The 17383-nt window shown below is 40.4% G+C and overlaps 2 protein-coding genes across 11 annotated transcripts in view; both read left to right on the top strand.

Annotated features, from left to right (window-relative positions):
- Positions 1-106: 106 nt before the first annotated feature.
- phf8 (PHD finger protein 8) lies at positions 107-9266 on the top strand. 4 transcript variants are annotated; one of them, XM_084479334.1, is made up of 22 exons: positions 107-391; positions 1013-1333; positions 1652-1737; positions 1864-1990; positions 2207-2367; positions 2599-2740; positions 2927-3113; positions 3226-3388; positions 3783-3870; positions 3965-4071; positions 4196-4287; positions 4426-4515; positions 4634-4912; positions 5263-5345; positions 5470-5642; positions 5815-5900; positions 6029-6147; positions 6370-6713; positions 6858-6953; positions 7041-7150; positions 7235-7601; positions 7696-9266. In XM_084479334.1, exons 2-22 carry the CDS (start codon positions 1236-1238, stop codon positions 7785-7787), a joined length of 3090 nt encoding a protein of 1029 aa, XP_084335460.1. In that variant the 5' UTR covers positions 107-391; positions 1013-1235; the 3' UTR covers positions 7788-9266. The 4 variants fall into 4 exon arrangements, with proteins under 4 accessions (XP_084335460.1, XP_084335458.1, XP_084335459.1 ...); XM_084479332.1 differs by having other exon boundaries at positions 4426-4542; XM_084479333.1 differs by having other exon boundaries at positions 1652-1752.
- Positions 9267-9905: 639 nt separating this feature from the next.
- Positions 9906-17383, top strand: part of huwe1 (HECT, UBA and WWE domain containing E3 ubiquitin protein ligase 1) — a 35637-nt gene continuing 28159 nt past the window's right edge. For 3 of the 7 annotated variants that reach the window (XM_084479686.1, XM_084479685.1, XM_084479684.1), the window contains exons 1-12: positions 13544-13787; positions 14889-14938; positions 15078-15147; positions 15251-15349; positions 15512-15718; positions 15814-15966; positions 16072-16134; positions 16251-16328; positions 16431-16478; positions 16590-16758; positions 16848-16948; positions 17130-17280. In XM_084479686.1, coding sequence (XP_084335812.1) covers positions 15103-15147; positions 15251-15349; positions 15512-15718; positions 15814-15966; positions 16072-16134; positions 16251-16328; positions 16431-16478; positions 16590-16758; positions 16848-16948; positions 17130-17280 — 1114 coding nt within the window. In that variant the 5' untranslated portion in view covers positions 13544-13787; positions 14889-14938; positions 15078-15102. Of the gene's footprint in view, positions 9946-12535; positions 12607-13543; positions 13788-14888; positions 14939-15077; positions 15148-15250; positions 15350-15511; positions 15719-15813; positions 15967-16071; positions 16135-16250; positions 16329-16427; positions 16479-16589; positions 16759-16847; positions 16949-17129; positions 17281-17383 lie in introns of those variants that run through there. The other 4 variants (XM_084479681.1, XM_084479680.1, XM_084479682.1 and 1 more) reach the window with 3 other exon arrangements.

Below are 17383 nucleotides of genomic sequence, written 5' to 3'. Positions count from 1 at the left end.
ATTTAGCGTCTAACGTTCCGTAACGTTTTGTCTTCTTGAACACATCTCAGTTTTCTACCAGTCGCAACTTTATTGTTCCTTCAATAACAGACAGCGAAGAAGAAACCGTTTACCGCTGTTGTCTTTGAAATGGCGTTGAAGCGTTATTATAGTAGTCCGTATTTCTGATGGTTGTGCTTGTTTAGGGGATTTTCTATATCATATCCCGGGTAATTTTATATCAGAAATTTTAAATACACCATATTGTGCCTGAAGTTTGCTTCATAAAAATGTGCAGACGCTTGTAGTAGTTATTTTTGCAGTGCTGAGCTAGGCCGCTTCTATCCCCGAGCTTGCTTACGGATTTCATCAGCTTTAAAGCTCTCGGCCTAGCCGCTACCTGGTTGCTTTGGTAAGTTGCTAACAACCGATTTTTTTGTCTTTATTTTATGTGTTTTCCAAATGTTGGTTACTTTTTTACATCGAGAGAAGCCTTTTATTGATTATGCATGTTTTATTGGTTTCTTGTTGTGAATACAAGGATCTGTACAGCCCTTATTTTGACAACATAGCCGTTAGCTGGTGTGTTAGCTCAGCGTTAGCCAGCTTTACCGCTAAACCGCTTTAACTCGCAGCTCCATTATCCATTATAGGGTGTTTACAAATGGCAAGCTTCGTTAGCCTGTAAGCTCTTGGAACTTGTACTAAGTAAATCATCATTCATTAGAATTATTATTTTTTCGTTCCCTCAGTCTGCAGTTACTTCTAAATTATGTTACATTTCAATGGAAATATTTGCCAAATTGTTTTTGTAATTAAGCATTTTTAGGTCAGTCATTATCAAGCTAGAATTAGCATCGATAACTTTTAGAGAGGGATGCTACCTTTGGGACAGCTTTGCTTTCACTTCATTTGTTTGTGTAGAATCGATGATTTTAGCTTTATGCTACATATTAATGCATTTTAGACGCTGTTCTACCACTGGTGCTCCAAGATATTTATTTGAAATTTTTCATTGTTTACTTTTTAACAGGGCTCCTGGTGGGCGGCCAGTGTCATGTGTGTCAGGAACGATCATCTGGCAGGGATATGTCAGAAGGTCAACTCGTTTCAGCGGTTTTACCCTTAATATAGAGCTACATTAAAGCTCTTGATGTAGTTTGGACATTTGAACCTCTGCCTGTCGGATTGTACACAGACTGAAGTGTACTCTTACCAGAGACTGCACTGAGATTGTTTTCATAGTGACATTCAGTATGGCATCAGTACCAGTATACTGCTTGTGTCGACTACCATATGATGTGACCCGGTTCATGATTGAATGTGATATTTGTCAAGACTGGTTCCATGGGAGGTAAGTCATGTTTATATTTTTATTCTTTTGTGATTTACCTATCTTTGAGGTTGACCATTAATAGTCACAGTCTGATTTGTACCATTCCATATGTTGAATTATGTCATAAAAAAATCTTCTATTCTGTAAAGTTGTCAGTGATGCATACTGAATTATATCCTAGCTCCCATTGGTAAATGTGATGGCTGTGTTTGAAGTGGAATTGTTATGACATGGCCTGAGATTTGTTCTCTCTGATAATTGGATTTTTAATAAGATCTGCTCAGTTTGCTACTATCCCTATCTTGTTGCTGGATCTACACATTGATTTCCTTGCAGTTGTGTTGGAGTGGAAGAGGATAAAGCAGCAGAGATTGACCTGTATCACTGCCCTAACTGTCAGATCACCCATGGGCCATCGATCAGTAAGTTATTAAAATGTGTGTCATCTTGATATTTCATTATTCATTGCTTTTGAAAGCCTCTCTCATTTTCTGTTTATTTCTAGCACTACTGTTGACCGATGTGTTTTCCTCTGTTTTCACCTGCAGTGCGTAAGCGTCGTGGGGGAAATAAGCAGGCAGATGGGGGTGCCGTGGCAGGAAGAGATCCTACTCGGCCTGTGAAAACAGGAACCCCACAGTTTGTGAGGGAACTACGGAGCCGCACTTTTCCAAGGTAAACCCTCCACCCTCCCTTGTGGTGCCATTGCTGCTTGTTATCACAAAATAAAAATAAAAATCAAGACAAATAATCTGACCCTCACACTACGGTAAAACATGAGATATTAATGGATTTACTACACATTATCTACTGTTTCTTTAAAAATGGAACACATATATTCAGCATATCCCGATCCCAATTTAATCAGTGCATTGTTTTTGTTTTCTCCAGTGCGGATGAGGTGTTGCTGAAGCCCACTGGGGCCCAGCTGACGGTGGAGTTCCTTGAAGAACGTTCTTTTAGTGTTCCTGTCATGGTGCTCCGGCGAGATGGCTTGGGCATGAACTTGCCTCCATCCTCCTTCGGCGTCAACGACGTAGAGCACTACATCGGTAAAACTCTTAAGTCCTCCTATTCAAGCCCCTTTCTCCCTGTGGGTAACACAGCCTTATTTAAAAAACTTGTGTTAAAAGTGCATTTGTACTATTGACATTTTCCCCAATTGTTTAAAAGTTATTTTCCCCTTACTGAGCAGAATTTGTGTTTGCGTAATTTGTTGAAAGAACTCAAAGCTACTTTTCAGAAGTCTCTCTCACACATGGTGTCCGCTGTCCTCGTTCTAGGTCCTGACAAAGAGATAGATGTGATTGACGTGTCTCGCCAGTCTGACATGAAAATGCGCTTGGAAGATTTTGTGGAGTATTATAACAGCCCCAACCGAGACCGAGTGCTCAATGTGATCAGCCTGGAGTTCTCAGAGACCAGGTGCACATTCTCATAGTAATACTCTCACCCCCTGTTCAATACCAATTTGAGTATCTAGCCTTATTCTATGTGGACCTTACTGTAATTTATTAAGTAGAAAGTCATATTTATTTACTCAATAAGGAAAACGTCTCCCACATTGGTTCACGTAACACTATGTTAAGAAAAAGTCCATGTCTCTTATAGGCTCTCCAATTTGGTGGAAACTCCAAAGATCGTTAGGAAACTGTCCTGGGTTGAGAACCTGTGGCCAGAGGAGTCTGTGTTTGAACGGCCAAACGTACAGAAGTACTGCCTGATGGGGGTGAAGGACAGCTACACAGACTTTCACATTGACTTTGGAGGAACCTCGGTTTGGTATCACGTCCTGAGGGTAAGCTACATGAGTTGACTTGTAGTAAAGTTTATGATTATGAAGCCGTCGTTCATAAGAGGCCTTCAATCTAACTAAATCCATCGAAACCTCTTTGTGTCTCTCTATGTAGGGCGAGAAGATATTTTACTTGATATCTCCAACTGCAGCCAACCTGGCCTTGTTTGAACGTTGGAGTTCCTCATCGAATCAGAATGAGATGTTCTTTGGAGATCAAGTGGATATGTGCTACAAATGTTCTGTCAAACAAGGGAACACACTCTTCATTCCAACAGGTAGGCTTGTCGGGTACTATTATGGTGGTCCTGAAGTGCAAATCACAATGACAAATACCAAATAGGAAACACAACAGCATGTATAGCACAGGAAAGCATAGGAAATAGGAAATTGGGACCAAGTCATTATAGTAATGCTCAGCAATTATAAATGAATACACTACATGAACTAAAATCCACAAAACTCTTAAAGTTGTTCCATGTCCATTTCTTTCACCTATCTGATGAGTGATGGTTCTAAGAAGACTGAGTTAAATAACTTATAGTTATGTTATCCATACAAAATTAAATTTTTTCTGACTTTGGGAAGCTTTCTTTTTTCACCCTACATGTGTCTGCGTCACTGGAGCTGTCAATCAGTTAGATTAACATATTTTCTGCATGTGTTTTTTAGGGTGGATTCATGCGGTTCTTACTCCAGTGGACTGTTTAGCTTTTGGAGGGAACTTTCTTCATAGTCTCAACATTGACATGCAGCTACGGTGAGTTCCCTCACACTGATGTTGTTGAAGTGAATTGCTCATGCATTCAACCACATACCTTAAAACATGTATAACAAACCGTTTTTCTCCTCAGGGCTTATGAGATAGAAAAGAGGTTGAGCACAGCAGATCTGTTTAGGTTCCCCAACTTTGAGACTGTGTGCTGGTATGTTGGGAAGCACCTCCTCGATACATTCAGAGGTAAGGTTTCTAACCTCTAGCCAGACATGTGTTAATTTCATGCGTTCAAGACCTGTATTTCCTTCAGCTTTTTCACAAGAAGAAAAATGTATTGTGACCAAACTAGTGGGGCTCTATTTGGCAGGTTTGAGGGAGAACCGCAGGCATCCTGCCACTTACCTGGTCCACGGAGCAAAGGCACTGAACAATGCTTTCCGCACCTGGACCCGCAAAGAGGTCAGGCGTAAACCCATCAACGACCTCACTCTCAGCTCACTCCCTACACATCATTGAGTGGAGATCATATTATCGTACTGTCCAGTGATCAGAAGTTATTTTGATTTGTAATTTTGTTTTTCTGATCTTCCATCTCAGGCATTAGCTGACCATGAAGTGGAAATTCCTGAGACCATCAAGACTCAGCAGTTAATAAAGGACCTAGCTAAAGAGATCCGCCTTGTCGAGGTACAAAGAAGCACCCTGGTAGATGTGGTGTGTGGCGTTCATATCATCGTTCCATTTTACACACTCCATATATTGTCGGTTTTCATTTTAATTATAACGGCAACATTTATTTTCCAAGGACATCTTTCAGCAAAACATTGGCCGTGCCGCCCCCCCGTTCCCTGGGTCGCCGCTCTCTAAAGGTCCCGCCACCCCTTCCCAAAATCCCATCCGCACTCCAGGAAAAAAGAGGGGACCCAAACCAAAGGATGGGGTAGGGGTTCTGGGCTTGCCGGTAACCAAGAAGAAGGGTCAGAAAAGCCTGCTCAAGGCAGAGGCTGGGGAACTGGATCTCCTGGAAATTCACACCAAACACACTCTGAAAAAGTTCAATCCCGGCAAGTCCAAGAAAAACAAGGTATGGGATCGTCTGCACCTTTTTTAAAGCTAGGGTAGGCAATTTGGAGAAGCCAGCCAGAGTATGCTTGGTTTTTAAGTTATCCAACCTACGTCAGAGTGCCGCTGGGAGCCGGGTTGGACGGTAGTTAGACAGATAGGAGTCAAAGATAACGTATTTTCTTTCTGCTTTTAAAAAAGCATTTGATTTTATTAATTGCTTTCGGGATGTAAAGAAAATTTGAAAAAAAAATATGAAGGAAAAAAAATGCTTCTAAAATAAATTGCCTACTGTAGCTGAACAGCATGAGGTATTGATCTTGTCTGCCAACTGATTTGCTTACCACTGTACTTGTTTTTCTTGGTCTCCAGCTGGAGTTGCCATTAGAGGAGTTTGAAGGGAAGCTAAATAAGAGCAAGCTGAAACTTGTACTGACCAATGGCAAAATTCAAGGGTAAGCGAAATGCACAACTCTTGCATACAGATACGTTTCCACTTTTGTGATGCTGTGCTCATTCGAAGGCGGGCTGAAAATGCTGACCGTAGTCCTTTTTTTTCTTTTTTTTCTTCTTTTCAAGTTCCAGGAAGAAGGGCGGCAGTAACGGAGCTGGAGGTGCAGGGAACTTCCAACATGTGGCCATGGAGGGATCCAGCCTCTCAGACCTGGAGACTGAGGACGAGCTGCAGATCGATGAGACCCCCCCGCCACGCCGCAAGCCCACAGGGCCCAGCAAGAAGAAGAAACTTAGTGGTGAGAATTAACCTAGAAAAACGGGGCCGGGTGACTGCTGTATAATTATGGACAACCATGCAGCTTCTCTCCTCTATAATTTTTCTATTCTCTGCAGACCACAAAGTGGTCTGCACTATTACTACATTATGACACACCAGAAACTCAAAATGAAAATGCTCCTTTTTATAAGGTCTTCCAAGGAAGCTTCCCCGAGCCAAGCCATGCTCTGACCCCAACAGGATCAGAGAGCCCGGGGAGGTGGATTTTGACATTGAGGTAAGGATGCTCGGCATGTTCAATGGGACATTACGAATGCAATGTCATCTGCATTGCTATTTAACGTAGTCTCCTTAATCATGATTACCGCCATGCTAAAACAAAGTTTGGTTTTTTGTTCATTAAAGGAGGACTACACCACAGATGAGGAAGCATTGGCTGCCCATGGAGTAAAGGGTGGAGCCGGAGGTATTCTGGACTTACTGAAGGCCAGTAAGCAAGTTGCGGGCCTGGACTCTGCACTCAGGTGAGATCTCAAATGTTTTACAGATATATTGATTCAAGACTTATTGTGTGTGTGTGTGTGTGTGTGTGTATATATATATATATATATATATATATATATATATAAATTTTGGTGTGCCAAGCGCTGCTGCCCAATTAAAAACCACAACTGTAACGCTTTTAGAAGCCATTTGTGTACTTTTCTATTGCTATCGGTAGGCTGATCCCCTCTTCTCTTTCTCAGTGAGGAAGCCCCAGCCTCTCCGAGCACACGGGACGCCATCCAAGGCATGCTCTCCATGGCCAACCCTCCGTCCTCGTCCTCTTCCTCCTCCTCCTCCTCCTCCTCGCCCATGTCCATCTCAGGAGGCCTGACGGAGAGTCTTGCCGTGGTGAAGGAGAAGGGGCGACGGGCCGTGTGGGTGTCTGGAGGGAACAAAAAGAATTCAGGGAGTCCCGAGAAGAAACCCGCCATCCAGCAGCGACCCGGGAAGCGGGCAATCAAGCGTCCGGCACGGCACCTTAGTGATGAGGAAAGTCCGGATGAGCAGGAGACTCTCGGCACATGCTTTAAAGACTCTGACTACGGTGAGAGACATCATGCACCTGCATATTTAAACCATTTAAACACACACCACAAATGCGTCACGCAGCTGAACACGAACACAACAGTATTTTCCTAAGATTCATTCTTTGAAGCAACTTAATGTGTGTCTGTCCATTTTCTCTTAGTTTACCCTTCGCTAGAGTCTGATGAGGAGGATCATGCCAACAAGGCCAAGATGAAACGGAAGAAAAACTGGGACGATACACCCTGGAGTCCAAAAGGTCTTCTGAAAAGTTATTTCTGCAAAGTGATAATGCATCTTAAAACCATGGTGATGTTTTCTTTAAACCCTTTCCTTCCATTTGCAGCCCGGGTGTTGCCCACCCTCCCGAAACAGGAGAGACCGGCCAGGGAGGGTGCGAGAGTAGCATCGGTGGAAACTGGTCTTGCAGCAGCAGCCGCCAAACTGGCACACCAGGTGTGTTCACGGAAATGTGAACTCTGAGGAATCAGGGCGGTATTGTGGGTGGTGAGGTTGATTGTGTAATTGTTTCGCTTGTAGGAGCAACAGAAACCCGCCAAGAGAAAGTACACCAAAAAGCAGCGACCCCCACCTCCAGCACCAGCCCCGCCCCCTGTCCAGCCGGAACCGGCCCCGCCCTCCCCGCCACAGGCTTCTTCCTCAGGACCAGAGTTCAGCCCCGACCGGAGGATGGATTACTACTCTGCCAGCTTGATGGATCACGAGTACACGGCAGGGCCCGGACCCTTCGGCCCGGGGGGCCCTCGGGGCACCGGGGCCATGGCTCCTGGGGTGTTCCTCACCTCCAGGAGGCCTTCGCTCTCCCCGCAGAACAGCAGCACTTACTCGCCCTCTGGTGCGTCCCCTGCAGGGCCAGCCAGTCAAAGCATTGCTGTAGCAGGACAAGGTAAGGGGAGCGGGTGAGAAACACACACAATATGCTGGCATATCACAGTGAGGGCGTGTTTTCTCATTCCTTTCTTCCCCCTCTCTTAATTTAGCAGGGAAACGTCCGAGGAAAGGACTTGCAACTGCAAAACAGAGACTTGGAAAAATTCTGAAAATTCACCGCAATGGCAAACTTCTCTTGTAGGCGGTGCTGGTAATGTTGCCACACATTTGGTGGGAAATGAAGAAAAATGACTTACAAGGACTTACTGCCCAGAAAGAATTCATTTTATTTTATATTATAGTTTTTTATGATCATCAGTTTTCTCATCTTCCTCCATGCTACTTTTATTTTTCTATCCACAAACATTCAGAATATTGGTTACAAAGATCCACTGAACACACTTTTCACCAGGCAACTTGACGGGTGAACCACATCATCCTAATGTTGGCAATAATGAAATTTGAGAAACTTGAAATTCATATAATATTGGAGTTAAATCATAAATATATACTTTTTGACTTAGGCTATAAGAGTTTCTGTATTCAGGCAGCAAAGATATTCATGCGTTCTTATCTTAACTTAAATACTTAAGATGGACATCTATTTTCACCATGGAATTGAAAAAGATATTCTGACTCGGTTTCTCCAAAATGTCCCAGCTTTCAGAAATGTTACTTCAGAAGTTCATAATGAATAGCAAGTATGCCATAATAATGGAAAAAGTCATGTAATTAGTCAATACCATGTAAGGTTCAGTCAGAATTATGTGATGAAGAGACATAATGTTAAATTGTAGAAATGTTTCCAGCATTTTATTTTAGGCGTGTATCCTCGGTTTTCACTGTTGTCCAGATCATTAATCGCACCCTATTTTACACATTTTTATATCATGGATCCCATGTTTTATTCCTTAAAATTCCCTCGGAAAAGGGCAATTTGCCCCTCTGCATAGTCACAATTCATTACTTAATTGATCCCACTTTATTATGCTCAAGTTTGTATCAGATCATGCTGCAAGTTCAGATTGAGTCAAACTGTCATTTAAATATAGAATTTTTTCTACATAAGCATGTTCTCAACTTTTTTGTATGCTTTTCCACTCTTAAGATGGTCATAACCTCAGTACATTGGTTTATTATGCTTTTTAATGTTTCTTTAAGTCAATGTAAATATTTGTAATTTACCTAGATACTGAGTCAGCAGTACGATGTTAGAACACAAAGAGTTCTCATTAGCATCCCATCAGTTTAGCATGATGGATTTAGCCGTGTTGGAGGAGTTGGGCTAAATGAAATGTTGGTTGAGATGTAGATCTTACCATTCACAGTAGATGTGAGGGCTATTGTCTGATGTGTAAATACGTATAGTAATTTAATTTCTTTTATAGTTAAAATGACTGTTGAAATCTTTTTAAACATGACTTGTAAATGATGCATTGCTGTATTTGGAAATATACAAACCTGTTTTCTTTTTTTTTTACTTGTATGCAGTAAATATGTCATGCTTAGTTGGTCATGTTGTATTGTCAATGTTATAAGGGAGTTATTTTGTGCTGAAAAAATACCCTAGTTTGACTATCTGTTTGGTTATGTATTGTTGTTTATATTCACTCATGTTTCAACAAACCCTGTATGTTACACACAATGGTTTTTAAATATGACCCAAAACAGATAAACTATACTTTGGGAAAAACTTACTGTTTAAACATAATTTATTTACATGAACCATTCAATAATTGGTTTGACCATTGCATATGCATCCGATTAATTCATTTTTACAATTCAAGTGTTTTGAAATGTCTCTACACAACTTATTTGAATTTATTACATCTTCCAATTAGAAATTAAAGTGATCCATTTATTAATTTAAATGGTTATTTTGTTCTATGCAGATTAGCTCATCAAACGATGAGATTCACTGTAGCATCTTTAATTACTCCTCAATGTTTGCTCAAAACATTTACTACATCAGGTATTTATTACTGAACATTTGTGGTGATATCAGCTATTTTATTAAAACAAAGATCTTTGCAGCATTTTGGACTATTTACAAATATATGTTTGGCATATAACAGATTACTTATGACCTATGTTACAGGAAATCAAGCTTTTTCGGCACATCAGTGCATATTTAAAAACCAAAAAGTTGAATCTGTACATCAATTTACATCAAAATCCCCCTTTTTAGCCGGAAACAAGACAGTCCATCTTCGATACAATCCATGGTCATTGATGGAACAGGTTTTTTTTTCCTCTCAGTACAAGGGAGTGCCAGAGCTTCTGTAAAGAAGTTCTCGCGAGACCCAAACTGCCCTACTCGCTAGTGCAAGATGGAGAAGTGAATTTAGCACGCAAACGAGGTAAGCAAAAAAAAAACATTTGAGTATAACATGTCTTAGTGTTTAGTAAAGTGTACACATTGACCTTTCATCAACTTATGGCGATTTTTATATTCGAATTCTGCCTCCAGTGCCATCAAGAGTTTTTGTCATGGTGAACGGAACATTGTGCAATGTAAACCGCCATTTTTAATGTAGCCATGATCCCACAGATAGCATTGTGCTGTGTTCTCGCTCCTAGCTGCTTAGCTCGCGCGAAACCCACCAACACACGCCGCACGGGCTCACTGCGCGAATGTGTGCCCCCGTGTGCTACTCCTAGCTACATTAGCATATAGGCGAGTTAGCCGCTGGATTCTGTGTCGAATGATGAGACAAACGACCGGTGAGAATCACGACGAGTGTGTGATTTTCTCTTCCTGGGTGACCGTTGACATGCGGAGAACTGTAGCATATGTTTGCTTTTAGTCTAGGTAGCTTGCGTGTTGTAGTTATTCTTTTAACATCACTGTTACAATATCCTAGCTAGGGAACGTTAGCCTATGTTAACTATGGTAATGTCTTAACGTCATATGGACTGATTTGTCAAGGTACCGGACATTAACTTTGTATCATTGACTTTATTAAACACTATCTAGCCCGTGTGGGCCAGAAATCAACGTTAACGTTACTGAACTCTGGCATTTGTCTTTACCTAAGTTGTAGATTTGCTTGGCATGTTTAATAATCAAGATGAAAAATGGCTCCATAAAGGTCGACTCCATTCAGAATACATGTTCTGGTTGTGGTAACGTTAGCCTCGTTTAAATACCTGTATGTGTACATACTATTTTATAATGAAGCCGCACTGGCATAGTTAAGCTATACGGCTGGTTGGGCAGTGTTTTGTTCACTGGGAAGCCGGTGTGTGCAATATCTGCAGCCCCTTTTTTCGATTTTAACTTCATGAAAGACCATTGTGATGACATGAACACAGAGGGCCTCTCTGGCATTAAGAATGCGTTTTTGCTCACCCAAAAATGTAGTCGGTGATGGGAAAACAATGACTGATTTTGTTTCGTTTTTCAGGGTGTAAAGAAACAACTGAGATTAAGGTGATAGTTATTTAAAGTTAAAACACGTTTTAGAAATGTAAAAATATACAGGATATTATTTAAATAGTATATTTAAAACAAACATTTGCAGTTGACCTTCATCATATATCAGCAAACCTTTGGCTGATTTTGTGCAAGCCAATATGATCAAACATCCAATATTTTTGAATGATGTAAGTATATGTAGATTTGATTAGTTGATATTTCAACGTTATGTATTCTCAATGCATACACATAGGAAAACTGGGAAAACAAATCATCAATAATGTTAATATGATACCCAAGGAATTTGATGCATTGCACATCATTGTCAGGGGCCAAACAAATACAGATTTATTTTTTACTTTACTATAATGAAGCATTGGAGAACAGGCTACGACAAGCATTTAACTTGGATCAACATTTTTTAATTAACAAACATCTTATGCAATACAAAAACATGGATATGATCAATATCCTGAGCTGTGGACACTACAATTTTAGAAAGTATTGGTTTTACTCGTTTTTTATACTGATTTAACTTAAATTGTTTTGCTACATACCATGGTAAGAGTCACAACAACTGTCAGATCCTATGTAGCCCCCTATGTTTAGTCAGTTTGTTGATATAAACTGCTTAAAAATCCACAAGCATCTTGACACCTTACATCATTCTTGACCCCCTTCTCTGATGCTATCATCAGGTATAATCAGTTCAGTACAGCAGTTCAGTTCTGCTTTATGTTTCGAATGCTGAGAACAATGGCAGAGTGGGCAAAAAAATATCTTTGGTTTTAAATGCTAACAAAAGAGTGCTGATTTAAATTTAAATCCACAAGTAATAACATAAATAGATAAATGCCAGCATATCGCTTCATGAGTACCTTGCATAGCAATATTAAATCATACATCAATCACTTTTCCAGCAATATATTTGCACGTCGTTCAATAGTTGATACAGCTTAGACTCCCTGATTTGCAAATATCTATATGATGCACACTCTGTACAGAAAATGTAGTCTTTTTTTGTTTTGGCTAGAGCAGAACACATCCCATGGTGCATTATAGGTCTATTACGACCCATTGTTTTGAAGGATTTTAAACAGAAGATCTCAAGGACAACCTTCCACTGTGATTATTTAAATTGAACAGAAGTACCGCTAGTAACTAATTATGTAGAACCAAATATGTAGTTTTGGCATACATCTATAAACCAATTGTACCAAAAGTAATATTATTATTATTATTATTATTATTATTATTATTATACCAGTGTATAGATAATGTTGATATTCTGTTATAGTCTGATCTTGTGACTCATATTTAAAACTTGGTTCTCAATGTAGACAGGAAATGTGAATACAATAAGAATGTACTGGCTGTATAGACCCTATTGAGAATCAAACCAATAAGGATGGTGAAAATGAATTGCTTAATATGAACATTGTGACTTAAACTTGTTTTAATGTTTCTGGTTTAGTAAAAAAAGTTCAGTTATGTTGTGGCTTTTTGCTGAGATTGGTCTTCTTTATTTTTAGATTGCCTTGTTAAAAGACCCTAACTAGCTGAGGAGGAGGATGATGGAGATATTGTATCAAAGCAGTTTCTGGTATGTATTGGAAATGTATAATGTTTTATATCCCGGTCTCAAATGCAGTGATACCATGCTTTTTAATTGCAATTGTAAGATGACTCATTTGAATTGCAACAAGAAGCTATGGCTTTAGTTATTTGTAGAACATGGGGCCTAATTTGTGATAAAGCTTGAACTGCCTTTTAAGGTATTCTGAACGTTTCCTATTGTTTGCTATACATCTATCAATGTATAGCAAAGGTTTCTTTGCTTTCATGTTTGTGATCCCATTGGGTCATTTCACTTCTTGCACATTTCCACAATTATTTTCTTTTAGTCTTGGCAACAGTTGGTTTAATCATCACACATTCTTTAATCACACCTAATTGAATATCATTGGAGCGGTTACCCGCTACCAAAATAGTGTATATATTGTTGGCAAAATTATCTGATTTGTATTAATTATTGCCATTTGGAGACAGGAGGATGCAAAATGGATGCCAGTTCATGTAAATCTAAATTGTAATAGTTTGCATAAACCAAGCTCTGAATTTTTTTCACAATTGGGCTAATGGCTTTGGATGTCCACATTAATCTAGCAAAAGAAAGAAAGATGCTGATCATTTTGCCTTTTTATTATAGCTTTCTTAAATGTACATTTTACTATCAGACTATACATATGTATCTCTTCAGCTTTCATTTTGTAAGTTAAGGCTGACTTTGGACAATGTTTAGATTAGATTTATTTTCCCTGTGGGTAATTTACTATATGGTTGTAAGACCAATAAATGGTTATTAATACACCTGTTAGAGAGACGATCTCTTATAGTCCAAGCCTTTTAAATTCTGAAATGCACCGAGAAATCCAACAGTAACTACCCGGTTTCCAGCTGTAACATTATTCACTTTGCACACTACCCCAGTCATAATGACTTGTCAAGTCTAGTGTCTAGAGCCTATATGCTACGGATACATGCGCGCGTTGTCGTCGAAAAATGACCAGGATCAAAGTGCTATGACGGACGTTTAAAGCTATATGCCGGGCCAGTTGACGCACACTATTAACTGGAATACTACGAAATACGCCAACTCGCAGTGTCACGATAGACTCGTATGGGAATGATTCAGCGAGTAATTCTACGTTTCTGCTTTGCGTTCAAGTAGCTAGCAAGCTAGCTAGCCAGCGCGTGCTACGACTTGCTAGCTGAAAGGCCGGGGTAAGAATCAGAGTTGCCAGATTTGCTGTTATAGAATCAATAGTTTTTTATTGATGGTGCAATCAACTACTGTAGTGATTATGGTGTTAGGAAATGTGTCAGCGGTACTGCAGAGCCTGATAGTGCGGGTTTCTTGTGGGGCCTTTAGTGCAACCGCGAGGTAAATTAGTCAACAGTGATGTCAGGACTGGGATCGGGAACAGTCAAAGAAGGGGTGCTCTAGCTATTTAGCTAAAGCCGAACGTATTTCGGTTTCCATGCATTGTGGTAGCTCTAGTGACATATATGCATGTATCGACGTGCCTTCGGTATTGTCTGAGCATTTCACCAGCTCAAGGTCTGTTTCCTTAGTATATTTATGGCATAGTTTGACACTAGCAGCGTAGCATGCCAAATGCCAGTCGCAGGTAGCGACTACAACGCCAGCCATCTAGTTATCAATTTAAGTCATATCATTTTATGTCTGCTATGTGGCTAGTTGGTAACAAGTGGAACAATTTAAGTTGTAGCAAGTAGTTCGATTTGTATTGCCCCTGACTTTAAAATAGCGGGTATTACTGGCAGCCACTGTGCTAACCGTAGCTTGCAAGCTATAACTAATGCTAAACCTGTCTCTTTCTTGTTACTGGCATTACGGAATGATAACCAATCGCACTTCTTGACTGAACTATTGGTTGTTTCGAGGGGACACGATGGATGCAAAAGCATTGCATTGTGTGTATATATCTATACAATGTGAATTAATCACGTAGATTCATTTGTTAGCCATCAAGCCACCGGCGGCAAGTCTTTATACGAAGCCAATCAAAATACTCTTAATGCTTGACTAACGCATACATTTTCAATTGCAAATTTCCAGCTGTGATGACTTGTCCATTGTATATTGTATGTTTTGTTGAAATGTCCTGTCTTTTTAAACCAGTGGTGATTGACAATATTGTCAATCTTTTTTTAAATTACTAATTGCATACCATGTTTAGCTGTAATCGAAATATATGTACTGCCGACCATGTGCCTTACTGGTTTTTTTTTGGCAGAATGTTTAGAGGCTCCCTACATTTTCAGATTAATTTGATGTGGTTTCAATCTTTCATCTTGCAGGTAAAGTGAACAAACCATGCTGTTAAGTGGGTACTGCCAAACTACTTATTGTAAGTGTATTACTTACTGTTCTACATAATGTTTTTCTTTCCATGTTTAAATGAAGGTACTCTGGTTTTCCATATATGGCATCATCCATACAAAATCCAAATATGACATCCATATGTTTTTCATGTGGTGTGTTGACAGGAGCCACAAATAGAAAGTAGCGACAATGAAGGTCGACAGAAGCAAGTTAAAGAAAACCCCTACAGAAGCTGTGAGTGTGCATACTGGTGACATTGCAATTAATTAGACTTACTGGTTGTTTACTGGGCGTTGTATTGAAATAACAGTCCTCTTGCCTTCTCCATACTTTGCAGCCTGCAGACTGCAGGACCCTTATAGAGAAGCTCAAGGCATGCAGTGATGAGCAATTGCTTGTGGAGCTTCAGCACATTAAGACCTGGAATATCGGAAAGGTAAACAATATGTCTGGAGCAGAGGTCATGTTTCTATTGAAGTGAAGCGAAGTGCTTGGTATATGCATTTCCATCCCGTCAATGTTCATGTGGACCTAGCAATCTAAGAGGAACTGTTGCCATTTGGTACGGTATTGAAACTAACGCTGAAATATCCTCCAGTGTGAGCTGTACCACTGGGTGGACCTACTGGACCGTTTTGATGGCATTCTATGCGATGCAGGCCAGACTGTGGAGAGCATGTCATGGCTTCTGGTGTGCGACCGGCCAGAAAACGGGCACCTCAAGGCCCTGCTGCTGGCCGTGCTCAACTTCACTGCCTTGCTCATTGAGTACAGCTTCTCCAGACACCTCTACAGCTCCATAGAGGTATGTTTTCACCCTGCACAGCTACTTTTCACCATGGGGGATAAAAACATCTAAATAATTATATTGAATTTTCCTCCTTTTCGTTTGCCTTACAGCACTTAACCACCTTATTGGCGTCATGTGACATGCAAGTAGTCTTGTCTGTGCTCAACCTGCTGTACGTGTTCAGCAAACGCTCCAACTACATCACAAGATTGGGGTCTGACAAGAGAACTCCTCTTTTGGCCCGCCTGCAACATCTGGCAGAGGTTTTAACAATACAATGTCAATATCCATCTAGCTTGTGTAGGTGTAATGACAGGTGTTTTTGGAACAAAGAATCTGAATGTTTCAATCTCCTTATTATTCTGTAGAGTTGGGGTGGAAAGGAGAATGGGTTTGGTCTGGCCGAATGCTGCAGGGATCTGCCCATGTCGGTAAGTGCTAATTTACATAATCTCTTTGTGGAGTCCTTCCACTGATTCCAGTGACTTTGTTTTATTTGTAATTAATAGTGTAACATTGAGATTAATGATTATTTTTGGGGCACCAGAAATACCCGCCCAGTGCCACAACACTGCACTTTGAGTTCTATGCTGAACCAGGCCCTGAGGTCAAAGTAGAGAGAAAAGTAAGCAAAAAGGATTTACTCTATACTCTAAATACTCTATAATACTATCTTTATTTGTAGCATTTTATTATTTATTAAAATGTACCCTTTTTTCGTCAGCAGACAAGCAGTAACACACTACACTATATTCACATCGAGCAGCTTGACAAGGTAAAGTCTGACAATAATCTACTTTGCATTATATTTCATAATATGATGCAAGGAAGTCCATGATGCATGGAAGACAAGTCAGTTGTTTGATTTTCCTCCTGTGTTTTTCAGATTTCAGAGAGTCCGTCTGAGATCATGGAGTCACTGACAGTAATGTACAACATCCCAAAAGACAAGCAGACCCTGCTCTTCACACACATTCGACTGGCTCATGGCTTCTCTAATCACAAGAAGAGGCTACAGGCTGTACAGGCCCGACTACATGCCATTTCTATACTTGGTGAGCATAGTCCCGTCTGAACCACATGGTTATTAAGAGGTTCTGACTGTAGCAAATGCTGACATTATGCTGTGTTCCCTCCCATGCAGTGTACTCCAATGCTCTCCAGGAGTCTGCCAACAGTATACTGTACAACGGCTTGATAGAGGAACTGGTAGATGTACTGCAGATTACAGACAAACAGCTTGTGGTAAGGGTAGTGTCATCCCTGTCATCAAAGCATGTTTGTGCATGTGTGTACGAATGGAGACAATCCATGCAAATTCATAATTTGGTGTCACAGTAGATTGTGTCAAGACTAGTTGGATAGAAGAGAAAAAAACTTGTCCTGCTGGAGTGTTCTTTTAATATGTACTTTCATTTATTTCTAGGATATAAAAGCAGCATCTTTGCGCACTTTAACTTCAATTGTCCACCTGGAGAGGACACCTAAGCTTTCCAACATCATCGACTGCACCGGGACGGCGTCTTACCATGGCTTCCTGCCTGTGTTGGTGCGCAACTGTATTCAAGCAATGATTGGTAAGAGATGCTACTGCTACAACTGTACAATTTCCATGTGCAACATGTTGCATGCAGTGTACTTGGCTGTCGGAGATTGACAAAAACATTAGATTTTACACCG

Source organism: Micromesistius poutassou (assembly GCF_964030765.1).
Source record: "Micromesistius poutassou genome assembly, chromosome: 15".
In the NCBI taxonomy this organism is placed as follows: Eukaryota; Metazoa; Chordata; class Actinopteri; order Gadiformes; family Gadidae; genus Micromesistius; species Micromesistius poutassou.
The sequence above is the reverse complement of the archived record's forward strand: the minus strand, read 5'-3'. Positions and strand labels throughout refer to the sequence as shown.

Bases quoted from the DNA above. Each gene is read 5' to 3' on its own strand.
- phf8 (XM_084479331.1), top strand. From the start codon at position 1,236: ATGGCATCAGTACCAGTATACTGCTTGTGTCGACTACCATATGATGTG. The intron at 2,368-2,598 runs GTAAAACTCTTA...TCCTCGTTCTAG, and splicing joins CGACGTAGAGCACTACATCG to GTCCTGACAAAGAGATAGAT. The intron at 7,151-7,234 runs GTGTGTTCACGG...TTTCGCTTGTAG, and splicing joins CCGCCAAACTGGCACACCAG to GAGCAACAGAAACCCGCCAA.